The 27,850-nt window shown below is 31.4% G+C and overlaps 1 protein-coding gene across 1 annotated transcript; it reads left to right on the top strand.

Moving 5' to 3' along the window:
• The first annotated feature begins 451 nt into the window (after positions 1–451).
• Positions 452–27,495, top strand: LOC107451111 (uncharacterized). The gene is made up of 3 exons (XM_087160412.1): positions 452–580; positions 22,718–22,789; positions 26,254–27,495. The coding sequence occupies exons 2-3, from the start codon at positions 22,775–22,777 to the stop codon at positions 27,385–27,387; spliced, it is 1,149 nt and encodes a 382-aa protein (XP_087016538.1). The 5' UTR covers positions 452–580; positions 22,718–22,774; the 3' UTR covers positions 27,388–27,495.
• Positions 27,496–27,850: the final 355 nt, after the last annotated feature.

Here is a 27,850-nt window from a genome sequence, read left to right on the forward strand (position 1 = left end):
TACCTTTGATTTTCAGGTTTAATTCTCGCTGCGTCATCTATGGTTAAAAACGGGAGTATAAATTTGAGTTAAAAACGGGAACTCCGGGAAGAAAAATTCGTTCCTGTCACATGGATTTGTTGAACAAATGCATTTTCTAACCTTAAAAATTGCATTTTTAAAAACTACCAGTCAAATTTAATCCCCCTACCAGGTATGTAGCTGAGGCAGTAAAAAATCAATCCAAGCAGCAACATATATATTTCTCAAGAACGATTGTTTGCCATTGAGAAAAAAACAAAAGCGATTTTTCTTAAAAAGAAATATTATTAGAATTGTTAATACCAATATGAGTCTATTGTGTTCATTAAGAAATAAACACTAATTGACAACTTGGCCTAACGACCATGGAAATGATATCCAAAAATATTTCTTATTCATTTCCTGCCATTCATTTTTTTAATCTTCCGAAATATCAACAGGGATGAGTGATTGAACAGATGATAAGAAAATAAAAAAAATACTTATATGCACATTTTGTTAGAGAAAGAATTGTTTTCGCTAACCAATGCAAGTGATTTAAATTAAGTTAACAAAAAAGGTACGTATCTTTTCATAGTGCACTTAAATGTAAAAATAGTTCGCCTTTTAAAAATGTGATTTTCTTAAGTAATGTTACCTTAAAATATTTTTGGAATTAAGAATAATGTATAAAAATAAAAAGTTAGTTTATTAACTAAAAGTAATGGGGTTTTAAGAGATTTTTTTACGGGTGGAAAGGTTGTGATTCTCTAAATTTTACCTGAAATTGACCATAAACTTGAAATTTTGCGCTTAAAAAAGTGAATATACAACCATGTTTATGACTACAAATAATCCCGATGGAAAATTATCAAATGAAGGAATGCATAGCGCACAAGAGAAAACAGCTCCGTATCTCTTCTTGACCTCACTCTATCCTTTACTGTTTGTTTCCCCAATTGATGTAAACAAAGCTCCTTTTTGCGTTTTCTGAAGTTATCAGCTGATTTCTGCACAAATTGAAGGTAAGACATTACAGTCCAAGGCCATATTATTGGACGCACTATAAGATTCTATGTAAGATCTTAATTATCAGACGATACTATACAACTTTACTGTTTTTACGGTACTGAAACCGGTTTAGACTTGTTTACGCTCGTGTATGAATGGGTTAAATTAGATTAATTTATAATATAAATTCGACAATTGGATAAATTAGACGATATATTATATAAATATGGAATATTTATTATATCAGGGATTATATTAGTATATGATAATAATTAGACCAAATTATTAGACGCAATGTAGTTTTTCAATAATGACATGTTTTGCATAAGTTTATATGCAATACTTTCATATTTAAACATACATGTAATGGGTTTTTATACGGGAGACTTTTTATATACTTCCTATTTATATTTATTTTTAACGTATTGCATTACAATGTGAACCAATTAATACACGAACGTAAACAAGTGCAAACCGGTTTTAGTCGTGTGAAAACAACAAAGCTGTATTGTATCCTCTGATAATTAAGATTTTACCTAGAATTGATTATCCTCTGATAATTAAGATTTTCGCCAGGGACTGTAGCTGCTCATCGGCATCGAGACGTAGATCAAGTTAGTGAGAAAAATAATTCTGTCGGCCTTGTGTTAAGGTATAAATTTAAATATATATATATATATATATATATATATATATATATATATATATATATATATATATATATATATATATATATATATATATATATATATATATATATATATATATGTACAGTCCGCAAAAAAAAAAACGAATCACCCTGAATAACTTTCGTTCTAATGATCGGATTTTCACGAACTAAGTGTCAATCTTAATGGTTCCTGGGGGTGTCCTCAAATGCTAATTAATTAGTGATAACTATTAATTAAGTTTCGAAATCAGACACAAAAACGTACTTTCTCTGAATAAACATGTATTTTTTTTTACATATTTGGATTTCTAAGCTTCAAAATATAGGGGGCAGCCGCAATCTGGGAAATATGGTCTCCATAGTTTGGTCAGGAGAGCGATCCAAAGTTCGTACCCGTTAAAGTTAATTTCACTTTTTACGTTTTTAGTCATATTTTCAAAACTAATAAAGTAATTTGAAGAAAATTGCGCCCACTCATAAAACTCATTTACCCAAAGATAATTTCATGAAAAAAATAATTTTTGATAATTATTTATTATTTTTTATTATTTAATTAAAGTGAGAATGAAAAAATTTTGAATTATAAAGTACGAATTTTTTTTATATCATATTAATCTACATATTTTTCAATTGAAAAATCTAAAGTTTCAACTGTTTTTATTTATTAGAAGCTGAGAAAAATTAAAATGAATTATTTTAAAAAAAAATAATTTGGCGACAATAAAGAAATGATTAAATGGGGCGATTAATATTAAAATGTGATAAACTTGCGACGAACTTGACTTCGGGTGCGTAGCATAAAATTTCATTCATATTTTTTCCGTTAATAATCGTTTGCTAATTTTTTACTTTTATTTCTTTCACACTATTAAATAATATGTTTCTTGTTTAGTCATTTAATAATTTATTTGCAATTAATTAAAGACATTTGAATAAAACATTTTGAATAAAAAACACTTTATTCAACGAATGTCTAGTTTTATAAAAGCGTGCTTCTGATAGAATATGATTAAACACCAGATTGTGCTTATTTAATGAGATTAATTTTTATTTTTTGATTCTGTTTTTCAATAACTGATACAATTTCAATAATATACATACGTATGCATAGATTTGGAATAATATATTTATCAATTTCTTGAATATATATCTTATAAATATTAATAAAAATACGTAGTCAACATTTTTAACCATCTCTCAAAACATCGCAAATTTCTCAACATCTTATAGCGCAAACTAACCAATGAATGAACACTTAAGCTTAGCTTGCCTTTAAAAAAAAAACATAAAAATTTCAAAATTTGTAATTTTAGCTAAATGATGGTGTCGACATATTTGTTATTAAATGCAAATTATACGAAAAAAATTTAGATAACTTACAGAATATTGTTTTAAGCTTTTGGTGGTTTAAATAATAAGTAGTAAGATAACCAAGTGAAGGAACAGTTCTTACCAGTAAATAAACACTAAATTTTCCAGTGAATAAACACTAAATTTTGAGAATGTTTGATGCTCGTTAGGAATGCATAGGCCACACAAATGTCTAAAAACAAGATTTTACTTGGAATTACAACATATAAACAAAGTTAACGAGGAAAATGTTACTATTTTTTCAGTCATGGAATGGAAAGTAAAATAAGTTTGAATACATAATTTTAAAAACATGTTTTCATTTTTTTCTCTTACAGTTTAATAGCCCCTTCTAAATTATGAATGTTTATCATTGTGTAATCCGCTGATGTTTTTATTATTATTACAATTAGATCCCATTTTGTTTACTCTTTTCCTCATATTTTTGAAGCTTTTTTTTTATCGTTTCAAGTATTTTTTTTTCTTTTCGTCATACTTTCTGCTTTAAATTTTTTTCAGCTCTTTCAATCTCTTTAAATTTTCATTCTTTTTCTAATGTTAAAAATAGATAAAGTTAATGCAAGAAAGTAATTTATTTCTTTTTCTTTTGATTTAACCTTCCTCTTTTATCCAAATTATCCAATGTAAATGAATCTTCGAAATTTCTTTTGATTATCCAGTACCATTTCTAGAATTCCAGTATACGTTCTTTCACGAAGAAAGTCAACTGATTTTATACATAGGACACCTTTGGTATAATAAACTATAGCGAAAATATTGTAAAACAAGTTTAAAAAAATAATATAATATAAATAAACTAATTTTCCGGGATTTTTCCAGTTTTTAAGCGCTATTTGAAGATTCCCGAATAAAAGAAAAATATTTTTAATATATTGGATCCTTTAATTTATCGAAAAACACTTTAAATAAATAATATAACGTAAAATAAACAAAAGAGAAAAAAAAGAAAAAAATTTAAATATCGACCACAGCCGGTGCTCGAACCCTTCCCCTCTCGCAACAGGCGTAATTCACCAGCACATAGTCCTAGCCGTTGGACCACGCTTATAAGACGAGCGTGCTACTACATAGCTTCAAGTACCCTCTCACGGCTAGCTAAACAAAAGATTTAAGGAGCCATAGCGACCCCCCTAATTGACTTATAAAAATCTACTTTGCAGGGGTGTTTCGGCTTGTTGAGGCCCACCTTCGGTCAAAGTTCTAAAATTATAACTTAATATTAAAGGGAGTTAAGCGGTCTTGAAATTTGAAATTTTTTCCTACCATTTTATTTTATTTGATTTTTTATTCCATTATGCATTCTTTCACAAAGAAAGACAATTAATTTTATGCACCGGACACCTTTGGTATGCTAAACTATCGTGAAAATATTGTAAAACGAGTTTAAAAGAATAATATAGTATAACTAAACTAATTTTAAGGGATTTTTCCAGTTTTTAAGCGTTATTTGAAGATTCCCGAATAAAAGAAAATTATTTTTAATATATTGGATTCTTTAATTTATCGAAAAACACTTTAAACAAATAACATAAAATAAACAAAGGAAAAAAAACAGAAATAATTTTTAAATTTGCCTACAACGGGGATCGAACCCTTCCCCTCTCGCTCCAAGAGTAATTCACAAGCACATGGTCTTAGCCGTTGGGCCACGCTTATACGACGAGCGTGCTACTACATAGTTTCAAGTACCCTCTCCCGGCTAGCTGAACAAAAGATTTAAGGAGCCATAGCGACCCCCCTAATAGATTTATAAAAATCTACTTTGGAGGGGTGTTTCGGCTTGTTGAGGCCCACCTTCGGTCAAAGTTCTAAAATTATAACTAAATATTAAAGGGAGTTAAGCGGTCTTGAAATTTGAAATTTTTTCCCGCCATTTTATTTTATTTTATTTTTTATTCCATTATGCATTCTTTCACAAAGAAAGACATATAATTTTATGCACAGGACAGCTTTGGTATGCTAAACTACCGTGAAAATATTGTAAAACGAGTTTAAAAGAATAATATAATATAAATAAACAAATTTACTGGGATTTTTCCAGTTTTTAAGCGTTATTTGAAGATTCCCGAATAAAAGAAAATTATTTTCAATATATTGGATCCTTTAATTTATCGAAAAACACTTTAAACAAATAATATAACATAAAATAAACAAAGGAAAAAAAACAGAAATAATTTTTAAATTTGCCTAAAACGGGGTTCGAACCCTTCCCCTCTCGCTCCAAGAGCAATTCACAAGCACATGGTCTTAGCCGTTGGACCACGCGTATACAACCAACGTGCTACTACATAGCTTCAAGTATCCTCTCCCGGCTAGCTAAACAAAAGATTTAAGGAGCCATGGCGACCCCCTAATTGACTTATACAAATCTACTTTGGAGGGGTGTTTCGGCTTGTTGAGGCCCACCTTCGGTCAAAGTTGTAAAATTATAACTTAATAAAGGGAGTTAAGCGGTCTTGATATTTGAAACTTTATCCCGCCATTTTATTTTATTTTATTTTTTATTCCATTATGCGATCTTTCACAAAGAAAGACAATTAATTTTATTCACAGGACTCCTTTGGTATGCTAAACTATCGTGAAAATATTGTAAAACGAGTTTAAAAGAATAATATAATATAAATAAAATAATTTTCCGGGATTTTTCCAGTTTTTAAGCGTTATTTGAAGATTCCCGAATAAAAGAAAATTATTTTTAATATATTGGATCCTTTAATTTGTCGAAAAACACTTTAAATAAATAATATAACGTAAAAATAAAAAAAAAATGGAAAGAAAAAAGAAAAAAATTTTAAAATTGTCCACAGCGGGGATCGAACCCTTCCCCTCTCGCTACAGGAGTAATTCACAAGCACATGGTCTTAGCCATTGGACCACGCTTATACGACTAGCGTGCTACTACATAGCTTCAAGTACCCTCTCCCGGCTAGCTAAACAAAAGATTTAAGGAGCCATAGCGACCCCCCTAATTGACTTATAAAAATCTTCTTTGGAAGGGTGTTTCTGCTTGTTGAGGCCCACCTTCGGTCAAAGTTTTAAAATTATAACTTAATATTAAAAGGAGTTAAGCGGTCTTGAAATTTGAAACTTTTTCCCGCCATTTTTTTTTTTTTTTTTTTTTTTTTTTTTCATTATGCGTTCTTTCACAAAGAAAGACAATTAATTTTATGCACAGGACACCTTTGGAATGCTAAACTACCGTGAAAATATTGTAAAACGAGTTTAAAAGAATAATATAATATAAATAAGCTTATTTAAAGGGATTTTTCCAGTTTTTAATTGTTATTTGAAGATTCCCAAATAAAAGAAAATTATTTTTAATTTATTTGATCCTTTAATTTATCGAAAAACACTTTAAATAAATAATATAACGTAAAAAAAACAAAAGAAAAAAAAATGAAAAAATTTAAAAATTGCCCGGAGCGGGAATCGAACCCTTCCACTCTCGCTCCAAGCGTAATTCACAAACACATGGTCTTAGCCGTTGGACCACGGTTATACGACGAGCGTGCTACTACATAGCTTCAAGTACCCTCTCCCGGCTAGCTAAACAAAAGATTTAAGGAGCCATAGCGACCCACCTAATTGACTTATAAAAATCTTCTTTGGAGGGGTGTTTCTGCTTGTTGACGCCCACCTTCGGTCAAAGTTTTAAAATTATAACTTAATATAAAAAAGAGTTAAGCGGTCTTGAAATTTTAGAAACTTTTTCCCGCCATTTTATTTTATTTTATTTTTTATTCCATTATGCGTTCTTTCACAAAGAAAGACAATTATTTCATGCACAGGACACCTTTGGTATGCTAAACTATCGTGAAAATATTGTTAAACGAGTTTAAAAGAATATTATATTATAAATAAACTAATTTTCCGGATTTTTCCAGTTTTTAAGCGTTATTTGAAGATTCCCGAATAAAAGAAAATTATTTTTAATATATTGGATCCTTTAATTTATCGAAAAACATTTTAAATAAATAATATAACGTAAAAATAAACAAGAGAAAAATTTAAAATTTTTAAAATAGCCCTCAGCGGGGATCGAACCCTTCCCCTCTCGCTACCGGCAAAATTCACAAGCACATGGTCTAAGCCGTTGGACCACGCTTATACGACGAGCGTGCTACTACATAGCTTCAAGTACCCTCTCCCGGCTAGCTAAACAAAAGATTTAAGGAGCCATAGCGACCCCCCTAATTGACTTATAAAAATCTTCTTTGGAGGGGTGTTTCTGCTTGTTGAGGCCCACCTTCGGTCAAAGTTTTAAAATTATAACTTAACATTAAAAGGAGTTAAGCGGTCTTGAAATTTGAAACATTTTCCCGCCATTTTATTTTATTTTATTTTTTATTCCATTATGCTTTCTTTCATAAAGAAAGACAATTAATTTTATGCACAGGACACCTTTGGAATGCTAAACTATCGTGACAATATTGTAAAACGAGTTTAAAAGAATAATATAATATAAATAAACTAATTTTCAGGGATTTTTCCAGTTTTTAAGCGTTATTTGAAGATTCCCGATTAAAAGAAAATTATTTTTAATATATTGGATCCTTAAATTTATCGAAAATCACTTTAAATAAATAATATAACGTAAAATAATCAAAAAAAAAAGAAACAATTTTTAAAATTGCTCACAGGGGGGTTCGAAACCTTCCCCGCTTGCTCCAAGCTTAATTCACAAGCACATGGTCTTAGCCGTTGGACCACGCTTACACGACGAGCGTGCTACTACATAGCTTCAAGTACCCTCTATCGGCTAGCTAAACAAAAGATTTAAGGAGCCATAACGACCCCCCTAATTGACTTATAAAAATCTACTTTGGAGGGGTGTTTCGGCTTGTTGACGCCCACATTCGGTCAAAGTTTTAAAATTATAACTTAATATTAAAAGGAGTTAAGCGGTCTTGAAGTTTGAAACTTTTTCCCGCCATTTTATTTTATTTTATTTTTTATTCCATTATGCGTTCTTTCACAAAGAAAGACAATTAATTTTATGCACAGGACACCTTTGGTATGCTAAACTATCGTGAAAATATTGTAAAACGAGTTTAAAAGAATATTTTAATATAAATGAACTAATTTTCCGGGATTTTTCCAGTTTTTAAGCGTTATTTGAAGATTCCCGAATAAAAGAAGATTATTTTTAATATATTGAATCCTTTAATTTATCGAAAAACACTTTAAATAAATAATATAACGTAAAATAAACAAAAGAAAAAAAAGAAAATTTTTTTAAAATTGTCTACAACGGGGATCGAACCCCTTCCCTCTCGCTGCAGGCGTAATTCACAAGCACATGGTCTTAGCCGTTGACCCACGATTATACGCCGAGCGTGCTACTACATAGCTTCTAGTACCCTCTCTCGGCTAGCTAAACAAAAACTTTAAGGAGCCATAACGACCCCCCTAATTGACTTACAAAAATCTTCTTTGGAGGGGTGTTTCGGCTTGTTGGGGCCCACCTTCGTTCAAAGTTTTAAAATTATAACTTAATATTAAAGGGAGTTAAGCGGTCTTGAAATTTGAAACTTTTTCCCGCCATTTTATTTTATTTTATTTAATTCCATTCTGCGTTCTTTCACAAAGAAAGACAATTAATTTTATGCACAGGACACCTTTGGTATGCTAAACTATCGTGAAAATATTGTAAAACGAGTTTAAAAGAATATTATAATATAAATAAACTAATTTTCTGGGATTTTTCCAGTTTTTAAGCGTTATTTGAAGATTCCCGAATAAAAGAAAATTATTTTTAATATATTGAATCCTTTAATTTATCGAAAAACACTTTAAATAAGTAATATAACGTAAAATAAACAAAAGAAGAAAAAAAAGAAAATTTTTTTAAAATTGCCAACAGCGGGGTTCGAACCCTTCCCCTCTCGCTACAGGCGTAATTACAAGCACATGGTCTTAGCCGTTGGACCACGCTTATACGACGAGCGTGCTACTACCTTGCTTCAAGTACCCTCTCCCGGCAAGCTAAACAAAAGATTTAAGGAGCCACAGTGTCCCCCTAATTGACTTATAAAAATCTACTTAGGAGGGGTGTTTCGGCTTGTTGAGGCCCACCTTCGGTCAAAGTTTTAAAATTATAACTTAATATTAAAAGCAGTTAAGCGGTCTTGAAATTTGAAACTTTTTCCCGCCATTTTATTTAATTTTATTTTTTATTCCATTATGCGTTCTTTCACAAAGAAAGTCAATTAATTTTATGCACAGGACACCTTTGGTATGCTAAACTATCGTGAAAATATTGTAAAACGAGTTTAAAAGAATAATATAATATAAATAAACTAATTTTCCGTGATTTTTCCAGTTTTTTAGCGTTATTTGAAGATTCCCGAAGAAAAGAAAATTATTTTTAATATATTGTATTCTTTAATTTCCCGAAAAACACTTTAAATAAATAATCTAACGTAAAATAAACAAAAGAAAAAAATTTTAAAATTGCCCACAGTGAGGATCGAACCCTTCCCCTCACGCTACAGGCGTAATTCACAAGGTCATGGTCTTAGCCGTTGGACCACGCTTATACGACGAGCGTGCTACTACATAGCTTCAAGTACATACATAGCAAGTACTACATAGCATCCCGGCTAACTAAACATAAGATTTAAGGAGCCATAGCGACCCCCCTAATTGACTTATGAAAATCTACTTCGGAGGGGTGTTTCGGCTTGTTGAGACCCACCTTCGGTCAAAGTTTTAAAATTATAACTTTATATTAAAGAGAGTTAAGCGGTCTTGAAATTTGAAACTTTTTCCTGCCATTTTATTTTATTTTATTTCTTATTCCATTATGCGTTCTTTCACAAAGAAAGACAATTAATTGTATGCACAGGACACCTTTGTTATGCTAAACTATCGTGAAAATATTGTAAAACGAGTTTAAAAGAATAATATAATATAAATAAACTAATTTTCCGGGATTTTTCCAGTTTTTTAACGTTATTTGAAGATTCCCGAATAAAAGAAAATTATTTTTAATATATTGTATTCTTTAATTTCCCGAAAAACACTTTAAATAAATAATATAACGTAAAATAAACAAAAGAAAAAAATTTTAAAATTGCCCACAGTGAGGATCGAACCCTTCCCCTCTCGCTACAGGCGTAATTCACAAGGTCATGGTCTTAGCCGTTGGACCACGCTTATACGACGAGCGTGCTACTACATAGCTTCAAGTACATACATAGCAAGTACTACATAGCATCCCGGTTAGCTAAACAAAAGATTTAAGGAGCCATAGCGACACCCCTAATTGACTTATGAAAATCTACTTCGGAGGGGTGTTTCGGCTTGTTGAGACCCACCTTCGGTCAAAGTTTTAAAATTATAACTTAATATTAAAGAGAGTTAAGCGGTCTTGAAATTTGAAACTTTTTCCCGCCATTTTATTTTATTTTATTTCTTATTCCATTATGCGTCCTTTCACAAAGAAAGTCAATTAATTTTATGCACAGGACACCTTTGGTATGCTAAACTATCGTGAAAATATTGTAAAACGAGTTTAAAAGAATAATATAATATAAATAAACTAATTTTCCGTGATTTTTCCAGTTTTTTAGCGTTATTTGAAGATTCCCGAACAAAAGAAAATTATTTTTAATATATTGTATTCTTTAATTTCCCGAAAAACACTTTAAATAAATAATCTAACGTAAAATAAACAAAAGAAAAAAATTTTAAAATTGCCCACAGTGAGGATCGAACCCTTCCCCTCACGCTACAGGCGTAATTCACAAGGTCATGGTCTTAGCCGTTGGACCACGCTTATACGACGAGCGTGCTACTACATAGCTTCAAGTACATACATAGCAAGTACTACATAGCATCCCGGTTAGCTAAACAAAAGATTTAAGGAGCCATAGCGACACCCCTAATTGACTTATGAAAATCTACTTCGGAGGGGTGTTTCGGCTTGTTGAGACCCACCTTCGGTCAAAGTTTTAAAATTATAACTTAATATTAAAGAGAGTTAAGCGGTCTTGAAATTTGAAACTTTTTCCCGCCATTTTATTTTATTTTATTTCTTATTCCATTATGCGTCCTTTCACAAAGAAAGTCAATTAATTTTATGCACAGGACACCTTTGGTATGCTAAACTATCGTGAAAATATTGTAAAACGAGTTTAAAAGAATAATATAATATAAATAAACTAATTTTCCGTGATTTTTCCAGTTTTTTAGCGTTATTTGAAGATTCCCGAAGAAAAGAAAATTATTTTTAATATATTGTATTCTTTAATTTCCCGAAAAACACTTTAAATAAATAATCTAACGTAAAATAAACAAAAGAAATAAATTTTAAAATTGCCCACAGTGAGGATCGAACCCTTCCCCTCACGCTACAGGCGTAATTCACAAGGTCATGGTCTTAGCCGTTGGACCACGCTTATACGACGAGCGTGCTACTACATAGCTTCAAGTACATACATAGCAAGTACTACATAGCATCCCGGCTAACTAAACATAAGATTTAAGGAGCCATAGCGACCCCCCTAATTGACTTATGAAAATCTACTTCGGAGGGGTGTTTCGGCTTGTTGAGACCCACCTTCGGTCAAAGTTTTAAAATTATAACTTTATATTAAAGAGAGTTAAGCGGTCTTGAAATTTGAAACTTTTTCCTGCCATTTTATTTTATTTTATTTCTTATTCCATTATGCGTTCTTTCACAAAGAAAGACAATTAATTGTATGCACAGGACACCTTTGTTATGCTAAACTATCGTGAAAATATTGTAAAACGAGTTTAAAAGAATAATATAATATAAATAAACTAATTTTCCGGGATTTTTCCAGTTTTTTAACGTTATTTGAAGATTCCCGAATAAAAGAAAATTATTTTTAATATATTGTATTCTTTAATTTCCCGAAAAACACTTTAAATAAATAATATAACGTAAAATAAACAAAAGAAAAAAATTTTAAAATTGCCCACAGTGAGGATCGAACCCTTCCCCTCTCGCTACAGGCGTAATTCACAAGGTCATGGTCTTAGCCGTTGGACCACGCTTATACGACGAGCGTGCTACTACATAGCTTCAAGTACATACATAGCAAGTACTACATAGCATCCCGGTTAGCTAAACAAAAGATTTAAGGAGCCATAGCGACACCCCTAATTGACTTATGAAAATCTACTTCGGAGGGGTGTTTCGGCTTGTTGAGACCCACCTTCGGTCAAAGTTTTAAAATTATAACTTAATATTAAAGAGAGTTAAGCGGTCTTGAAATTTGAAACTTTTTCCCGCCATTTTATTTTATTTTATTTCTTATTCCATTATGCGTCCTTTCACAAAGAAAGTCAATTAATTTTATGCACAGGACACCTTTGGTATGCTAAACTATCGTGAAAATATTGTAAAACGAGTTTAAAAGAATAATATAATATAAATAAACTAATTTTCCGTGATTTTTCCAGTTTTTTAGCGTTATTTGAAGATTCCCGAACAAAAGAAAATTATTTTTAATATATTGTATTCTTTAATTTCCCGAAAAACACTTTAAATAAATAATCTAACGTAAAATAAACAAAAGAAAAAAATTTTAAAATTGCCCACAGTGAGGATCGAACCCTTCCCCTCACGCTACAGGCGTAATTCACAAGGTCATGGTCTTAGCCGTTGGACCACGCTTATACGACGAGCGTGCTACTACATAGCTTCAAGTACATACATAGCAAGTACTACATAGCATCCCGGTTAGCTAAACAAAAGATTTAAGGAGCCATAGCGACACCCCTAATTGACTTATGAAAATCTACTTCGGAGGGGTGTTTCGGCTTGTTGAGACCCACCTTCGGTCAAAGTTTTAAAATTATAACTTAATATTAAAGAGAGTTAAGCGGTCTTGAAATTTGAAACTTTTTCCCGCCATTTTATTTTATTTTATTTCTTATTCCATTATGCGTCCTTTCACAAAGAAAGTCAATTAATTTTATGCACAGGACACCTTTGGTATGCTAAACTATCGTGAAAATATTGTAAAACGAGTTTAAAAGAATAATATAATATAAATAAACTAATTTTCCGTGATTTTTCCAGTTTTTTAGCGTTATTTGAAGATTCCCGAAGAAAAGAAAATTATTTTTAATATATTGTATTCTTTAATTTCCCGAAAAACACTTTAAATAAATAATCTAACGTAAAATAAACAAAAGAAATAAATTTTAAAATTGCCCACAGTGAGGATCGAACCCTTCCCCTCACGCTACAGGCGTAATTCACAAGGTCATGGTCTTAGCCGTTGGACCACGCTTATACGACGAGCGTGCTACTACATAGCTTCAAGTACATACATAGCAAGTACTACATAGCATCCCGGCTAACTAAACATAAGATTTAAGGAGCCATAGCGACCCCCCTAATTGACTTATGAAAATCTACTTCGGAGGGGTGTTTCGGCTTGTTGAGACCCACCTTCGGTCAAAGTTTTAAAATTATAACTTTATATTAAAGAGAGTTAAGCGGTCTTGAAATTTGAAACTTTTTCCTGCCATTTTATTTTATTTTATTTCTTATTCCATTATGCGTTCTTTCACAAAGAAAGACAATTAATTGTATGCACAGGACACCTTTGTTATGCTAAACTATCGTGAAAATATTGTAAAACGAGTTTAAAAGAATAATATAATATAAATAAACTAATTTTCCGTGATTTTTCCAGTTTTTTAGCGTTATTTGAAGATTCCCGAAGAAAAGAAAATTATTTTTAATATATTGTATTCTTTAATTTCCCGAAAAACACTTTAAATAAATAATCTAACGTAAAATAAACAAAAGAAAAAAATTTTAAAATTGCCCACAGTGAGGATCGAACCCTTCCCCTCACGCTACAGGCGTAATTCACAAGGTCATGGTCTTAGCCGTTGGACCACGCTTATACGACGAGCGTGCTACTACATAGCTTCAAGTACATACATAGCAAGTACTACATAGCATCCCGGCTAACTAAACATAAGATTTAAGGAGCCATAGCGACCCCCCTAATTGACTTATGAAAATCTACTTCGGAGGGGTGTTTCGGCTTGTTGAGACCCACCTTCGGTCAAAGTTTTAAAATTATAACTTTATATTAAAGAGAGTTAAGCGGTCTTGAAATTTGAAACTTTTTCCTGCCATTTTATTTTATTTTATTTCTTATTCCATTATGCGTTCTTTCACAAAGAAAGACAATTAATTGTATGCACAGGACACCTTTGTTATGCTAAACTATCGTGAAAATATTGTAAAACGAGTTTAAAAGAATAATATAATATAAATAAACTAATTTTCCGTGATTTTTCCAGTTTTTTAGCGTTATTTGAAGATTCCCGAAGAAAAGAAAATTATTTTTAATATATTGTATTCTTTAATTTCCCGAAAAACACTTTAAATAAATAATCTAACGTAAAATAAACAAAAGAAAAAAATTTTAAAATTGCCCACAGTGAGGATCGAACCCTTCCCCTCACGCTACAGGCGTAATTCACAAGGTCATGGTCTTAGCCGTTGGACCACGCTTATACGACGAGCGTGCTACTACATAGCTTCAAGTACATACATAGCAAGTACTACATAGCATCCCGGCTAACTAAACATAAGATTTAAGGAGCCATAGCGACCCCCCTAATTGACTTATGAAAATCTACTTCGGAGGGGTGTTTCGGCTTGTTGAGACCCACCTTCGGTCAAAGTTTTAAAATTATAACTTTATATTAAAGAGAGTTAAGCGGTCTTGAAATTTGAAACTTTTTCCTGCCATTTTATTTTATTTTATTTCTTATTCCATTATGCGTTCTTTCACAAAGAAAGACAATTAATTGTATGCACAGGACACCTTTGTTATGCTAAACTATCGTGAAAATATTGTAAAACGAGTTTAAAAGAATAATATAATATAAATAAACTAATTTTCCGGGATTTTTCCAGTTTTTTAACGTTATTTGAAGATTCCCGAATAAAAGAAAATTATTTTTAATATATTGTATTCTTTAATTTCCCGAAAAACACTTTAAATAAATAATATAACGTAAAATAAACAAAAGAAAAAAATTTTAAAATTGCCCACAGTGAGGATCGAACCCTTCCCCTCTCGCTACAGGCGTAATTCACAAGGTCATGGTCTTAGCCGTTGGACCACGCTTATACGACGAGCGTGCTACTACATAGCTTCAAGTACATACATAGCAAGTACTACATAGCATCCCGGTTAGCTAAACAAAAGATTTAAGGAGCCATAGCGACACCCCTAATTGACTTATGAAAATCTACTTCGGACGGGTGTTTCGGCTTGTTGAGACCCACCTTCGGTCAAAGTTTTAAAATTATAACTTAATATTAAAGAGAGTTAAGCGGTCTTGAAATTTGAAACTTTTTCCCGCCATTTTATTTTATTTTATTTCTTATTCCATTATGCGTCCTTTCACAAAGAAAGTCAATTAATTTTATGCACAGGACACCTTTGGTATGCTAAACTATCGTGAAAATATTGTAAAACGAGTTTAAAAGAATAATATAATATAAATAAATTAAATTTCCGGGATTTTTCCAGTTTTTCAGCGTTATTTGAAGATTCCCGAACAAAAGAAAATTATTTTTAATATATTGTATTCTTTAATTTCCCGAAAAACACTTTAAATAAATAATATAACGTAAAATAAACAAAAGAAAAAAATTTTAAAATTGCCCACAGTGAGGATCGAACCCTTCCCCTCTCGCTACAGGCGTAATTCACAAGGTCATGGTCTTAGCCGTTGGACCACGCTTATACGACGAGCGTGCTACTACATAGCTTCAAGTACATACATAGCAAGTACTACATAGCATCCCGGTTAGCTAAACAAAAGATTTAAGGAGCCATAGCGACACCCCTAATTGACTTATGAAAATCTACTTCGGACGGGTGTTTCGGCTTGTTGAGACCCACCTTCGGTCAAAGTTTTAAAATTATAACTTAATATTAAAGAGAGTTAAGCGGTCTTGAAATTTGAAACTTTTTCCCGCCATTTTATTTTATTTTATTTCTTATTCCATTATGCGTCCTTTCACAAAGAAAGTCAATTAATTTTATGCACAGGACACCTTTGGTATGCTAAACTATCGTGAAAATATTGTAAAACGAGTTTAAAAGAATAATATAATATAAATAAATTAAATTTCCGGGATTTTTCCAGTTTTTCAGCGTTATTTGAAGATTCCCGAACAAAAGAAAATTATTTTTAATATATTGTATTCTTTAATTTCCCGAAAAACACTTTAAATAAATAATATAACGTAAAATAAACAAAAGAAAAAAAATTTAAAATTGCCCACAGTGAGGATCGAACCCTTCCCCTCTCGTTACAGGCGTAATTCACAAGGTCATGGTCTTAGCCGTTGGACCACGCTTATACGACGAGCGTGCTAATACATTGCTTCAAGTACCCTCTCCCGGCTAGCTAAACAAGAGATTTAAGGAGCCATAGCGACCCCCATAATTGACTTATGAAAATCTACTTCGGAGGGGTGTTTCGGCTTGTTGAGACCCACCTTCGGTCAAAGTTTTAAAATTATAACTTAATATTAAAGGCAGTTAAGCGGTCTTGAAATTTGAAACTTTTTCCCGCCATTTTATTTTATTTTATTTCTTATTCCATTATGCGTTCTTTCACAAAGAAAGACAATTAATTTTGTGCACAGAACACCTTTGGTACGCTAAACTATTGTGAAAATATTGTAAAACGAGTTTAAAAGAATTATATAATATAAATAAACTAATTTTCCGGGATTTTTCCAGTTCTTAAGCGTTATTTGAAGATTCCCAAATAAAAGAAAATTATTTTTCTTATATTGGATCCTTTAATTTCTCGAAAGACACTTTAAATAAATAATATATCGTAAAATAAACAAAAGAAAAAAAAAAGAAAATTTTTTTAAAATTGCCAAAAGCGGGGATCGAACCCTTCCGCTCTCGCTACAGTCGTAATTCACAATCGCATGGTCTTAGCCGTTGGACTACGCTTATACGACGAGCGTGCTAATACATTGCTTCAAGTACCTGCTCCCGGCTAGCTAAACAAGAGATTTAAGGAGCCATAGCGACCCCCCTAATTGACTTATAAAAATCTACTTTGGAGGATTGTTTCGGCTTGTTGAGGCCCACCTTCGGTCAAAGTTTTAAAATTATAACTTAATATTAAAGGCAGTTAAGCGGTCTTGAATTTGAAACTTTTTCCCGCCATTTTATTTTATTTTATTTTTTATTCCATTATGCGTTCTTTCACAAAGAAAGACAATTAATTTTATGCTCTGGACACGTTAGGTATGCTAAACTATCGTGAAAATATTGTAAAACGAGTTTAAAAGATTTATATAATATAAATAAACTAATTTTCCGGGATTTTTCCAGTTTTTAAGCGTTATTTGAAGATTCCCGAAAAAAGGAAAATTATTTTTCCTATATTGGATCCTTTAATTTCTCGAAAGACACTTTAAATAAATAATATAACGTAAAATAAACAAAAGAAAAAAAAAAAAAAGTTTTAAAATTGCCTAAAGCGGGTATTGAACCCTTCCCCTCTCGCTCCAAGTTTAATTCACAAGCACATGGTCTTAGCCGTTGGACCACGCGTATACGACGAACGTGCTACTACATAGCTTCAAGTACCCTCTCCCGGCTACCTAAACAAAAGATTTAAGGAGCCATAGCGACTCTCCTAATTGACTTATAAAAATCTACTTTGGAGGGGTGTTTCGGCTTGTTGAGGCCCTACTTCGGCCAAAGTACTAAAATTATAACTGAATATAAAGGGAGTTAAGCAGTCTTGAAATTTGAAACTTTTCCCTTCCATTTTATTTTATTTTATTTTTTTTTTCAATTATGCGTTCTTTCACAAAGAAAGACAATTAATTTTATGCACAGGACACCTTTGGTATGCTAAACTATCGTGAAAATATTGTAAAACGAGTTTAAAAGAATTATATAATATAAATAAACTAATTTTCCGGGATTTTTCCAGTTTTTAAGCGTTATTTGAAGATTCCCGAATAAAAGAAAAATTATTTTTCATATATTGGATCCTTTAATTTCTCGAAAGACACTTTTAATAAATAATATAACGTTAAATAAACAAAAGAAAAAAATTTTAAAATTGCCCACTGCGGTGATCGAACTTCTCCCTACTCGCTACAGGCTTAATACAACGCTTATACAACTACGGCTTATACAACTATGGACTACGCTTATACAACGAGCGTGCTAATACATTGCTTCAAGTACCCTCTCCCGGCTAGCTAAACATAAGATTTAAGGAGCCATAGCGACCCCCCTAATTGGCTTATAAGAATCTACTTTGGAGGGTTGTTTCAGCTTGTTTTCAAACGAGTTAAAGAAAAAATAATATAATAAAAATAAACCAATTTTCCGGGATTTTTCCAGTTTTTAAGCGTTACTTGAAGATTCCCGAATAAAAGAAAATTATATTTTTTATAGAATCCTTTAATATATCGAAGAACACATTAAATAAATAAAATAATGTAAAATAAACAAAAGAAAAAAAAGGAAAAAACTTTAAAAATTGACATTATTGAAACTTGACTTATAAATTGACATTATTAATCAGCACTTGAAATTTCCCGAACAGAAAAAAATTATATTTTGTATATAGGATCCTTTAATTTATCGAAAAACACATTAAATAAATAATATAAAGTAAAATAAACTAAAGAGAAAAAAAAAGAAAAAATTTTAAAAATCGACCACAGCCGGGTTTCGAACTCTTGCTCCCTCTCTCCAGGCGTAAGTCACTAGCACATGATCTTAGCCGGTGGACCACGCTTATACGGGGATCGTGCTATTGCATAGCTTCAAGTACCCTCTCCCGGCTAGCTAAACAAAAGATTTAGGGGCCATAGCGACCCCCCTAATTGATCCATAAAATTATACTTTGGAGGGGTGTTTTGGCTTGTAGAGGCCCACCTTCGGTTCGAGTTTTAAAATTATAACTTAATATTAAAGGGAGTTAGTCGGTCTTGAAATTTCAAGCTGCTTCCCGCTATTTTATTTTATTTTATTTTTTATTCAATTATGCCCTCTTTCACAAAAAAGACAATTGATTTTATTCATACACTACCGGTCAAAAGTTTGCGAAAAGTTTGAAATCTACAAGGAAAAGGTCTAAATTCAAATGTTCACAGAACTGCGAAAAATCATTCAAATTGCATGAGAATTTGATATGTTCTAAAGTGAACCCTCTACAGTTTGTTGCATATGATCAAATTGCAATACTTTGTTTTTTGCGAACTGAATCCAGCTTTTCATCACGAATTGTTTTTATGGTGAAACAATTTCTAAGGTTTGAACACTTGCCCAACTTGTAATAAAAAATTTCCGTACTTTCTGTTAATAGAAAATAGTTATTTGAACCGTTATATGTAAGCCCTCAAAATTTCAGATCGATTCGATTTTTTTTGACGAAGTTATAGAATTTTGAAAAACATGTGTACTTTTCTCGAATTCCACATATGCGGTCTTTTGGTCTATACATCTTCTACCAAAGAGCTTTTTAATTTTAATGTTTTCTATATTTTCAAATAATTAATATTTATTATAAAACAAATACTCTTATTCATTATTGTAATTATTATCGTTTATACTTATTGTTTATATTTATTGCTTTTATGTATTAGTTTTGTTGTGATATTTTTACTTGACATTAAATTAAAATAAAAAGTTATAACAATAATTACATAAACAATTCTAAAAAAATAATAACTATAGTATAAAATATTTGCATTTTTACTAAACTTAGCATTTAAATCCTAGATTACTCGAACCATCCATCTTTTGCTTTTATTATAGCCTTACATATGCGTGGCTTTCGTTCTAACCATCCATTAATCACTTCAGGTGATATAGAGTTCCATTCCTGTTGCAAAATGTTCCATAACTGATTTCGATTCGAAAGATCAGAGCATAGTTTGCTAGAACAGACAAATTTTCGATGAAATGTGACATCCCTGAGATATTGTTTTAATTATATTTATAATAAATTCTTTGTAATAACAATAATTACAATATAGATAAGAATATTTGTTTTATAATCAATATTAATTATTTGAAAATATAGAAAGCATAAAAATTAAAAAGTTCTTTGGTAGAAGATGTATAGACCAAAAGACCATATGTGGAATGCTCAAAAATCGAGAAAAATACACATGTTTTTCAAAATTCTATAACTTCGTTAAAATAAATCAAATCGATCTGAAATTTTGAGGGCTTACATAGAACGGCTCAAATAACTATTCTATTAACAGAAAGTACAAAATTCTTTTTTGTAAGTTTGGCAAATGTTCAAACTTAGCAACTTTTTTCACCATAAAAACAACCCATGATGAAAAGCTGAATTCAGTTCGCAAAAAAACAAAGTATTGCAATTTGATCATATGTAACTAACTGTAGACGGTTCACTTTAGAACGTACCAATTTTTTATGAAATTTGAATGATTTTTCGCAGTTCTATGAACATTTGAACTTATACCTTTTTTTTGCAGATTTCAAAATTTTCGCAAACTTTTGACCGGTAGTGTACATTTTAGCACTTTCAATATTGTATTTGCAAAAAGTACATCCTAATATTATTCAATAAAAGTTATATTTTATTCCAAATTCTTAGGTGAAATGCTTTATATTTTCTAATGTTTATCGGTACTAGTTTATCTTCTGATTTGTAAAAAATAATGGATGATTTCAATAAAAAAAATAAAAAAATGTTAACATTATAACATGTTTTCAATTGTAAAAAAAATTAAACATAATTTTTTAATTTTATTTCGAATTTTAAAAATGTTTTGGGAAAGATTTGTAAGCAAATGTATATGCTCATTAAATAGTACGACAACATTCGAAATTCAAAAAGTACAAAATTTGCACATGTATTAAAAAAAAGTTTCAAAAATATTCCCCTTAACGATCGAGCTCATGTGATACAAAGAATATAACTGTTTAACTGTCATTTTTTATGTTTTTATTTTTTAAATAAATATTTTTGTTGAAAATACCATCTAAAACATCATTAGTCCCTGCAAATCCCTGCATTTTTTTACGATTAGGACTTATCATTGTCTCAGAGAAAGCCCGACACTTATTCCCGTGATTGCTTCACATAAATATTGCCTTTAGAATAAACCTCCTTAAAATATTTTCTTCTCAGTTGAAGATTCTTTTCAAAACATATATTTTTCACTACTTTTAAAAAACCGCAAGAATCAAAACTGAGCCGCGATGGCTCAGGGAATAGGGCACTCGCATTCCCATGAGGTGAATTGGATACGAATTTCGCATCCGGCTTGAACCAACCACAGTGCTGATGTAAAATATCCTGAGTGGTCGTTGGATCATGAGTTAGAGTCCTCTTGCCGTCGGGACAACCGTGGGAGGTTCTCGTGATTTTTTTTCCTCATGTAACGCAAATGCGGGTTGGTTCCATCGAAAAGTCCACAAAATCATTAAAAAGTCCTTCAAATTTCTCCCAATACTTGATCAATGAATTATCTTGTCTTTTGGATTGGGTTCCGAATTACAAGTCTACGGGGTTTATTAGGCGTGAACCCACGAAACTGAGTCGGCTGTTCAACGACGGTTATAAAATAAAATATAAAAATAACCAAAACAGTTTTAGGTGTTCAATATAACCTTATATTTTACTTTTTTTTGTACGAAAACTACTAGACTAGGAAACTTTAAATTATTAAAGTTTATTTACAAACTTAAAACGGAAAAAAAATTAATAAAAATCTGGAATTTTAAAATTTTTTTTCTTCCTTTTCTCGGAATTTTTTTTTCCCAGATTTTTTTAAAAATTATTTTATTATTATTTTTCTTTTTCCCTTTTTTTAGTGTTCTGTAATTTTTCCATGTTTACTCTACATTTTGAACTTATTTCATGAGTTCTATTTACTTGCAGCTAATGCTCATTAAATAAAACTTATTGTTTTTCTTAAGTTTATACGTTTTTTTCCTTTTTGTCATTTTTGCACTTATCTTTTATGCTATATGTATATATATATATATATATATATATATATATATATATATATATATATATATATATATATATATATATATATATATATATATATATATATATATATATATATATATATATATATATATATACATATATATATACATATATATATACATATATATATATATATATATATATATATATATATATATATATATATATATATATATATATATATATACATATATATATATATATACATACATATGCATATATATATATTGTATATATATATATACATATATATATATATATACATATATATATATATATATATATATATATATATATATATATATATATATATTGTATATATATATATATATATATATATATATATACATATATATATATATATACATATATATATATATATATATATATATATATATATATATATATATATATATATATACATATATATATATATATATATATATACATACATATGCATATATATATATTGTATATATATATATATTTAAAAGCATCTACCATGTTCTCCATCACCTCTGCTACCTTCATCACCATCTGAGTCATATATATCATTTAAAAGCCTGTGATTTTGATCAGTTGGATCAACTTATATAAAATAATTTTATTTTCCAGGGTTGGTGAAAACTGAAGAAGTATTGAAAGACACTTGTCTCGGTGTACAATTGAAATATGAAGATAATAGCAGTGAGCAGAAATTTCATTTCACGTTTTTCTTTTTTTTTAGTGCAGTAAGTTTTAAAGTAGAGGGTTCACATAATATAAATTATTTAGAATCCACAACACAGGTCGTAATTTTAATAAATAAATAGAATGGCGAATGCGATCAGAAACGAAATGAATATTTTAATTTTTTATTTTATGACCGACCCAATTTTGGTTTACAACTACTAATGTTCAACTCCGTAGACTTGTCATTTTGATCCCAATCCAGAAGAACTCTTGGATCAAGTATTGGAGGAAATTTGTCTTTGTGGATGACGTTTTGATTAAACTAACCTGCATTTGAATTTGCTTTACATGGTGAGGAAAACCACGAAAACGTCCCACGGTTAGACTGATGGCAAGGAGACTCTAACCCATGATCTGTCTACCACTGAGGATATTTTACGTCTGCACTGTGGTCAGTGTGGTCGGGTGCGGAATTCGAATCGACCTGTCATCGCTGGGATTCGAACCCGGTTTACCTCATAAGAAGGCGAATGCTCTATCCCTTGAGCCCCTATTACTGAAACGATATAAGTATGGGGAAAAAATGCTTAAAGTCTCCGTTAAGGGGAAATTTGGAGCTTCACTCACAGCATACAGTTGATGGAATGTTATAAAATTTGCAGCCTTATTGTTTCACAGATGAAAATAATATTTATTGTAGCCCTTGTGGTAATCACATGCATTCAGTTAGGGTTGAACGAATATTGGCTCGAATGCCATAAAGTCTTAAGAATTTCACCTAGCCTGTATATGCAAAAGCTTGCATCTTCACATTATCCAGAACACAGAAAAAAATTAGTTCTGTAAAACAATATCTTTTTCTGCCACAAGGACTATAAAATATCGAAATTTAAAGAATGTAATATTTCAAGGTTTCAAAGCTTTTTAACAGCTAATTAAAATTCCGAAAATTGCAACATAAATGATAATTTTGCTCTTGGCTATTGCACAGATTATGTTCAAAGTGTCAGATTTCTCGTACTTTTCTGAGCACATACGGAAAAATTCCTCTACTTAGCTTTTACGGAAATTTTGCTCTTCGCGGCATTTACTCAATGGAGCGTAAACGGCTTTACACAACGAATCATATACTAGAATCAACTGAGCATGTACGACAAGTTAGTCTATGCATTCCATCCAGTATATTTAGTGTTCTGGGGTTCTGAAACTATTGCGTTAATTTTTATACAATTAGCAGTTATTTTAACTTTAATAATTGGCTTATTAGTGTCGTTTGTGGAAGGTATATAAATTTGTATCGCAAGCTCTATGGAATTGTAACTATTATTATTGCCCATTGGCAAAATGGGTCTTGTTTTGGATTTGATGGCGTAGCCTGATGGCAAGGGGACTATAATCCATGATCCATCTATACTGAGGATATTTTACGTCAGCATTGTGGTCGGTACAAGTCGGATGAGGAATTCGTATCGATCAGACATCGCCGGAATTCGAACCCAGTTTACATCATTGAAAGGCGAAAGCTCTATCACCTGAGCCATCACGGCTCTGTTTTTCTGTATTATATTTTACAAAAGCTTTCTGGACGCTACGGATAGTGTTTAGGACCTCATGCTCTGATTTTCGTTTTTTTAAAAATCTTTTTGCCTTTGTATTTTCTTTTTGTCTCTAAAACATCTGATTTTTCCGAGATTCTCTAACAGAAAGAATTTTTTCCAAATAATTAGAGAGCAAAGTTCAACTGTGTTCGCGAGTAATAGTAAACAGTGCGCATGCGTCGTCATTGCATGCGTTGCTATGGCGACCGCTGCTGTTTTCCTTTTTATTTTCACCAGCAGTCATTCTTAATGTATTTGATAGTAATGAAGCGATCGAATGTTTTAAAATTTCTTTTATTTTCTTTTATTATTTGCAATCGCGGGAGTTGATTTGCTTTTAGCAATTTCTGTGATAAGCAGCAATGTTTCCAAGGGGAACACTTGTATATAAAAATTATAATTAGCAATGTTTCGAGAGCTGCAAAGCAAATTTTCTTATTGGCTAATAGAATTTCTCTTTTTTTTTCCTCCACCGAAACACTTTTCTGTAACACTCTCCTAAGCACTCGTGACTTTTCATTATATTGCCCCAAACTTTCTAATTTTGAGCCTTGGCAGCTCAGGGGATAGAGCGTTCACCTTCCAATGAGGTGAATCGGGTTCGAATCCTAGCAATGGCTGGTCGGTACGACTTCCTCACCCAGCTCGCATCGATCGCAGTGCTGACGTAAAATATTCTCAGTGATAGACAGATCATGGGTTAGAGTAAGGCTAACAGTGGGAGGTTTTGTGTGGTTTTCCATCAAAAAGTTCACCAAGAAGGTAAATTTCCCCCAATACTTGATTTTGAGGTTCCCTTGTCTTCTGGATTGGACTCAAAATTACAAGGCTACGGTGTTGAACATTAGTAGTCGTAAACCCCTTATTAGGTCTGTTGTTTAACAACGGTTATAAAAATCTTTAATTTTTATTATACGTTTTTTGTTACATACTTTTTTAATTGTATGTTAGAATGTTTTTTTTTTGTTTAAGTCTCTAAATTGTGAGCAAATGTATCAATTCAAAAATAAATGAATGAAGGCAGAATTTTTTAAGTCCTTATGCTAACAAATAGTGAAAATAATATTGAAAATTGATATCAAAATATGGTATGGTATTTTCGAGTCTACTACTAGTTTTAGAAGAAGTTCTATAACCAACCCTCTTAATTTGAATTATTGCAATTCTTGCCCAAAATGAAGTGAAAAAATATGCACACTGTGGGTAACAGATTAATAAGCGCGAATTAAAAAAAAAAAAAAAAAAAAAAAAAGCAGGAATCAAAAGAAGAACGAAATAACACAGCCGGAGGCGACAGAGACAGGTAAAAGGCTACAAATATTCCAACACGCTCCATTTGACAATTAAACAGACTTTTATATTTTCGATTCCACCTTCTTTACTATCGATTAAACAGGTTTTCAAAACGCTTAATGGGTTGTAATTGTTGTAAACCCTGTATATCCGAGGATGAAACTCAAAATAGGGAATATAGAACAAGCGGTAGAAGAACACTAATTTTTAAAATATTGCAAACATTAACGTAGTTTGATGGCGTTTTAAACTGTGTCTGAAAAAAATTAAAAAAAAGTAATAATAAGTATGAAGAAAAGAACCGATTAAAATACAAAGAGGTTGAATGTTTATATACTTGCCAATAGTAACATGCTTAGCTGTAGAAGAATGTTTTCGATTTTTTTAGGCCAGGGTATCATTATGCAAAAAATGAGTATCAGCTTGAGACAATTTTGCGGGAAATATTAGTGTAATATGAAAGATTCTTTCATTTTATTTATCATTAATTCTTTTAAAGATAAAAAAACTCTCTAAAATAATATTAACTTTTTCCTTTCATACATAAAAGAAATGTTTTAAATAATACTATTTTAATTTCTTTGGCAGATCTCATTTCTTACGATTTCTGTTGCCTTCTTAGTAAGCGTGGCTCAAAATCTGCAAAACAGTACAAATGTAAGTTCGGGAGGAAACTCTGGATACTCAGGAGGAGGTGGAGGAAGCGGTTCAGAAGGAAACTCAGGGGGATATAGAGGAAGTGGTTCAGGAGGAAACTCAGGGAGAGATGGAGGAAGTAGTTCAGAAGGAAACTCAGGGGGATATGGAGGAAGTGGTTCAGGAGGAAAGTCAGGGAGAGATGGAGGAAGTGGTTCAGGAGGAAACTCGGGGAGAGATGGAGAAAGTGGTTCAGAAGGAAACTCATGGAGAGATGGAGAAAGTGGTTCAGAAGGAAACTCAGAAAGCGACGGAAGAAGAGGCTCAGTATTTAACTCAGGAGGAGAAGAAGAAATAGGTTCAGAAGGAAAATCAGGAAGAAATAGAGGATTAGATTCAGAAGGAAACTCAAAAATAGATGGAGGAAGTGGTTCAGAAGGAAACTCGGGTGAGGATGGACGAGATTCAGATAGAAATTCAGACGAAGGAGAAAGCAATTCAGAAAGAAACTCAGATGGAGATGAAGAACGTTCAGAAAGAAATTCAGACAAAGGAAGGGAGTCAGAGGAAAACTCAAAAGATGGAGATGAAAGAGGTTCAGACGAAAATCCAAACAGAGAGGAAGGTTCGGTAAGTGACTCAGATGGTGATGAAGGTAGCAGAGGTGATGGAGAACATGGTAGAGGCGAAAGAAGTCACAGAGGAAGTTATTGGAGATCACTTAGAGGGAGAGGAGATTATGGAAATTCATACAGAAGAAGAGATCACGGAGGATCATACAGAGGAGAAGATCTTGAAAGATCATATAGAGGAAGAGGCTATGGAAGATCATACAGAGGAGAAGATCGTGAAGGATCTTATAGAGGAGGAGGTGGTGGAAGATCATATAGAGGAGAAGATCGTGAAGGATCTTATAGAGGAAGAGGCTACGGAAGATCATACAGAGAAGATCGTGACGGATCTTATAGAGGAAGAGGTAGTGGAAGATCATATAGAGGAGAATATAATGAAGGATTATATAGAAGACGGGAAGGTACAGAACCAAGAGGAGAGGACGAGAATAATAATAGCAATGTCAGAGATTAAGTGAAAATTAAAATGACTGAATATACAGAAATGTAAAAAATAATTAAACAAATCCATTTGAATGAATAAAATGTGAGGAACATATAGAGTAATCCTCTTTATACTTTTTCTCTTGGTAAACATTTATACAAAATAAAGCTGGGCACTTTATTTTTATCTGAGTTATATTTTACTACAATTTTAACAGTTGAAATTTCTCGCACTAAATGTCGAATACTAATTTTTGTTTATTACATCTTACTTCATTTTTCTACACACGTTCACTTCAAAGTTTCTAAATCTTAAGGATTTTGCACTATAAAAGAGAATGTAATGTAAAGTTGAACATCCAATTTAACCATAGCATCTTTTTTTTTTTTAATATAGAGAGCTGATTCAATGCTGATTCAATGACGATAAATTATAATGATTGGAAAACTATTGAAACCAACATTTAGGTATTTTTATCGGAAACCTGGAAATA

Source organism: Parasteatoda tepidariorum, chromosome 4 (genome assembly GCF_982258835.1).
Source record: "Parasteatoda tepidariorum strain Cologne lab strain chromosome 4, Ptep-v5.0, whole genome shotgun sequence".
Lineage (NCBI taxonomy): Eukaryota > Metazoa > Arthropoda > Arachnida > Araneae > Theridiidae > Parasteatoda > Parasteatoda tepidariorum.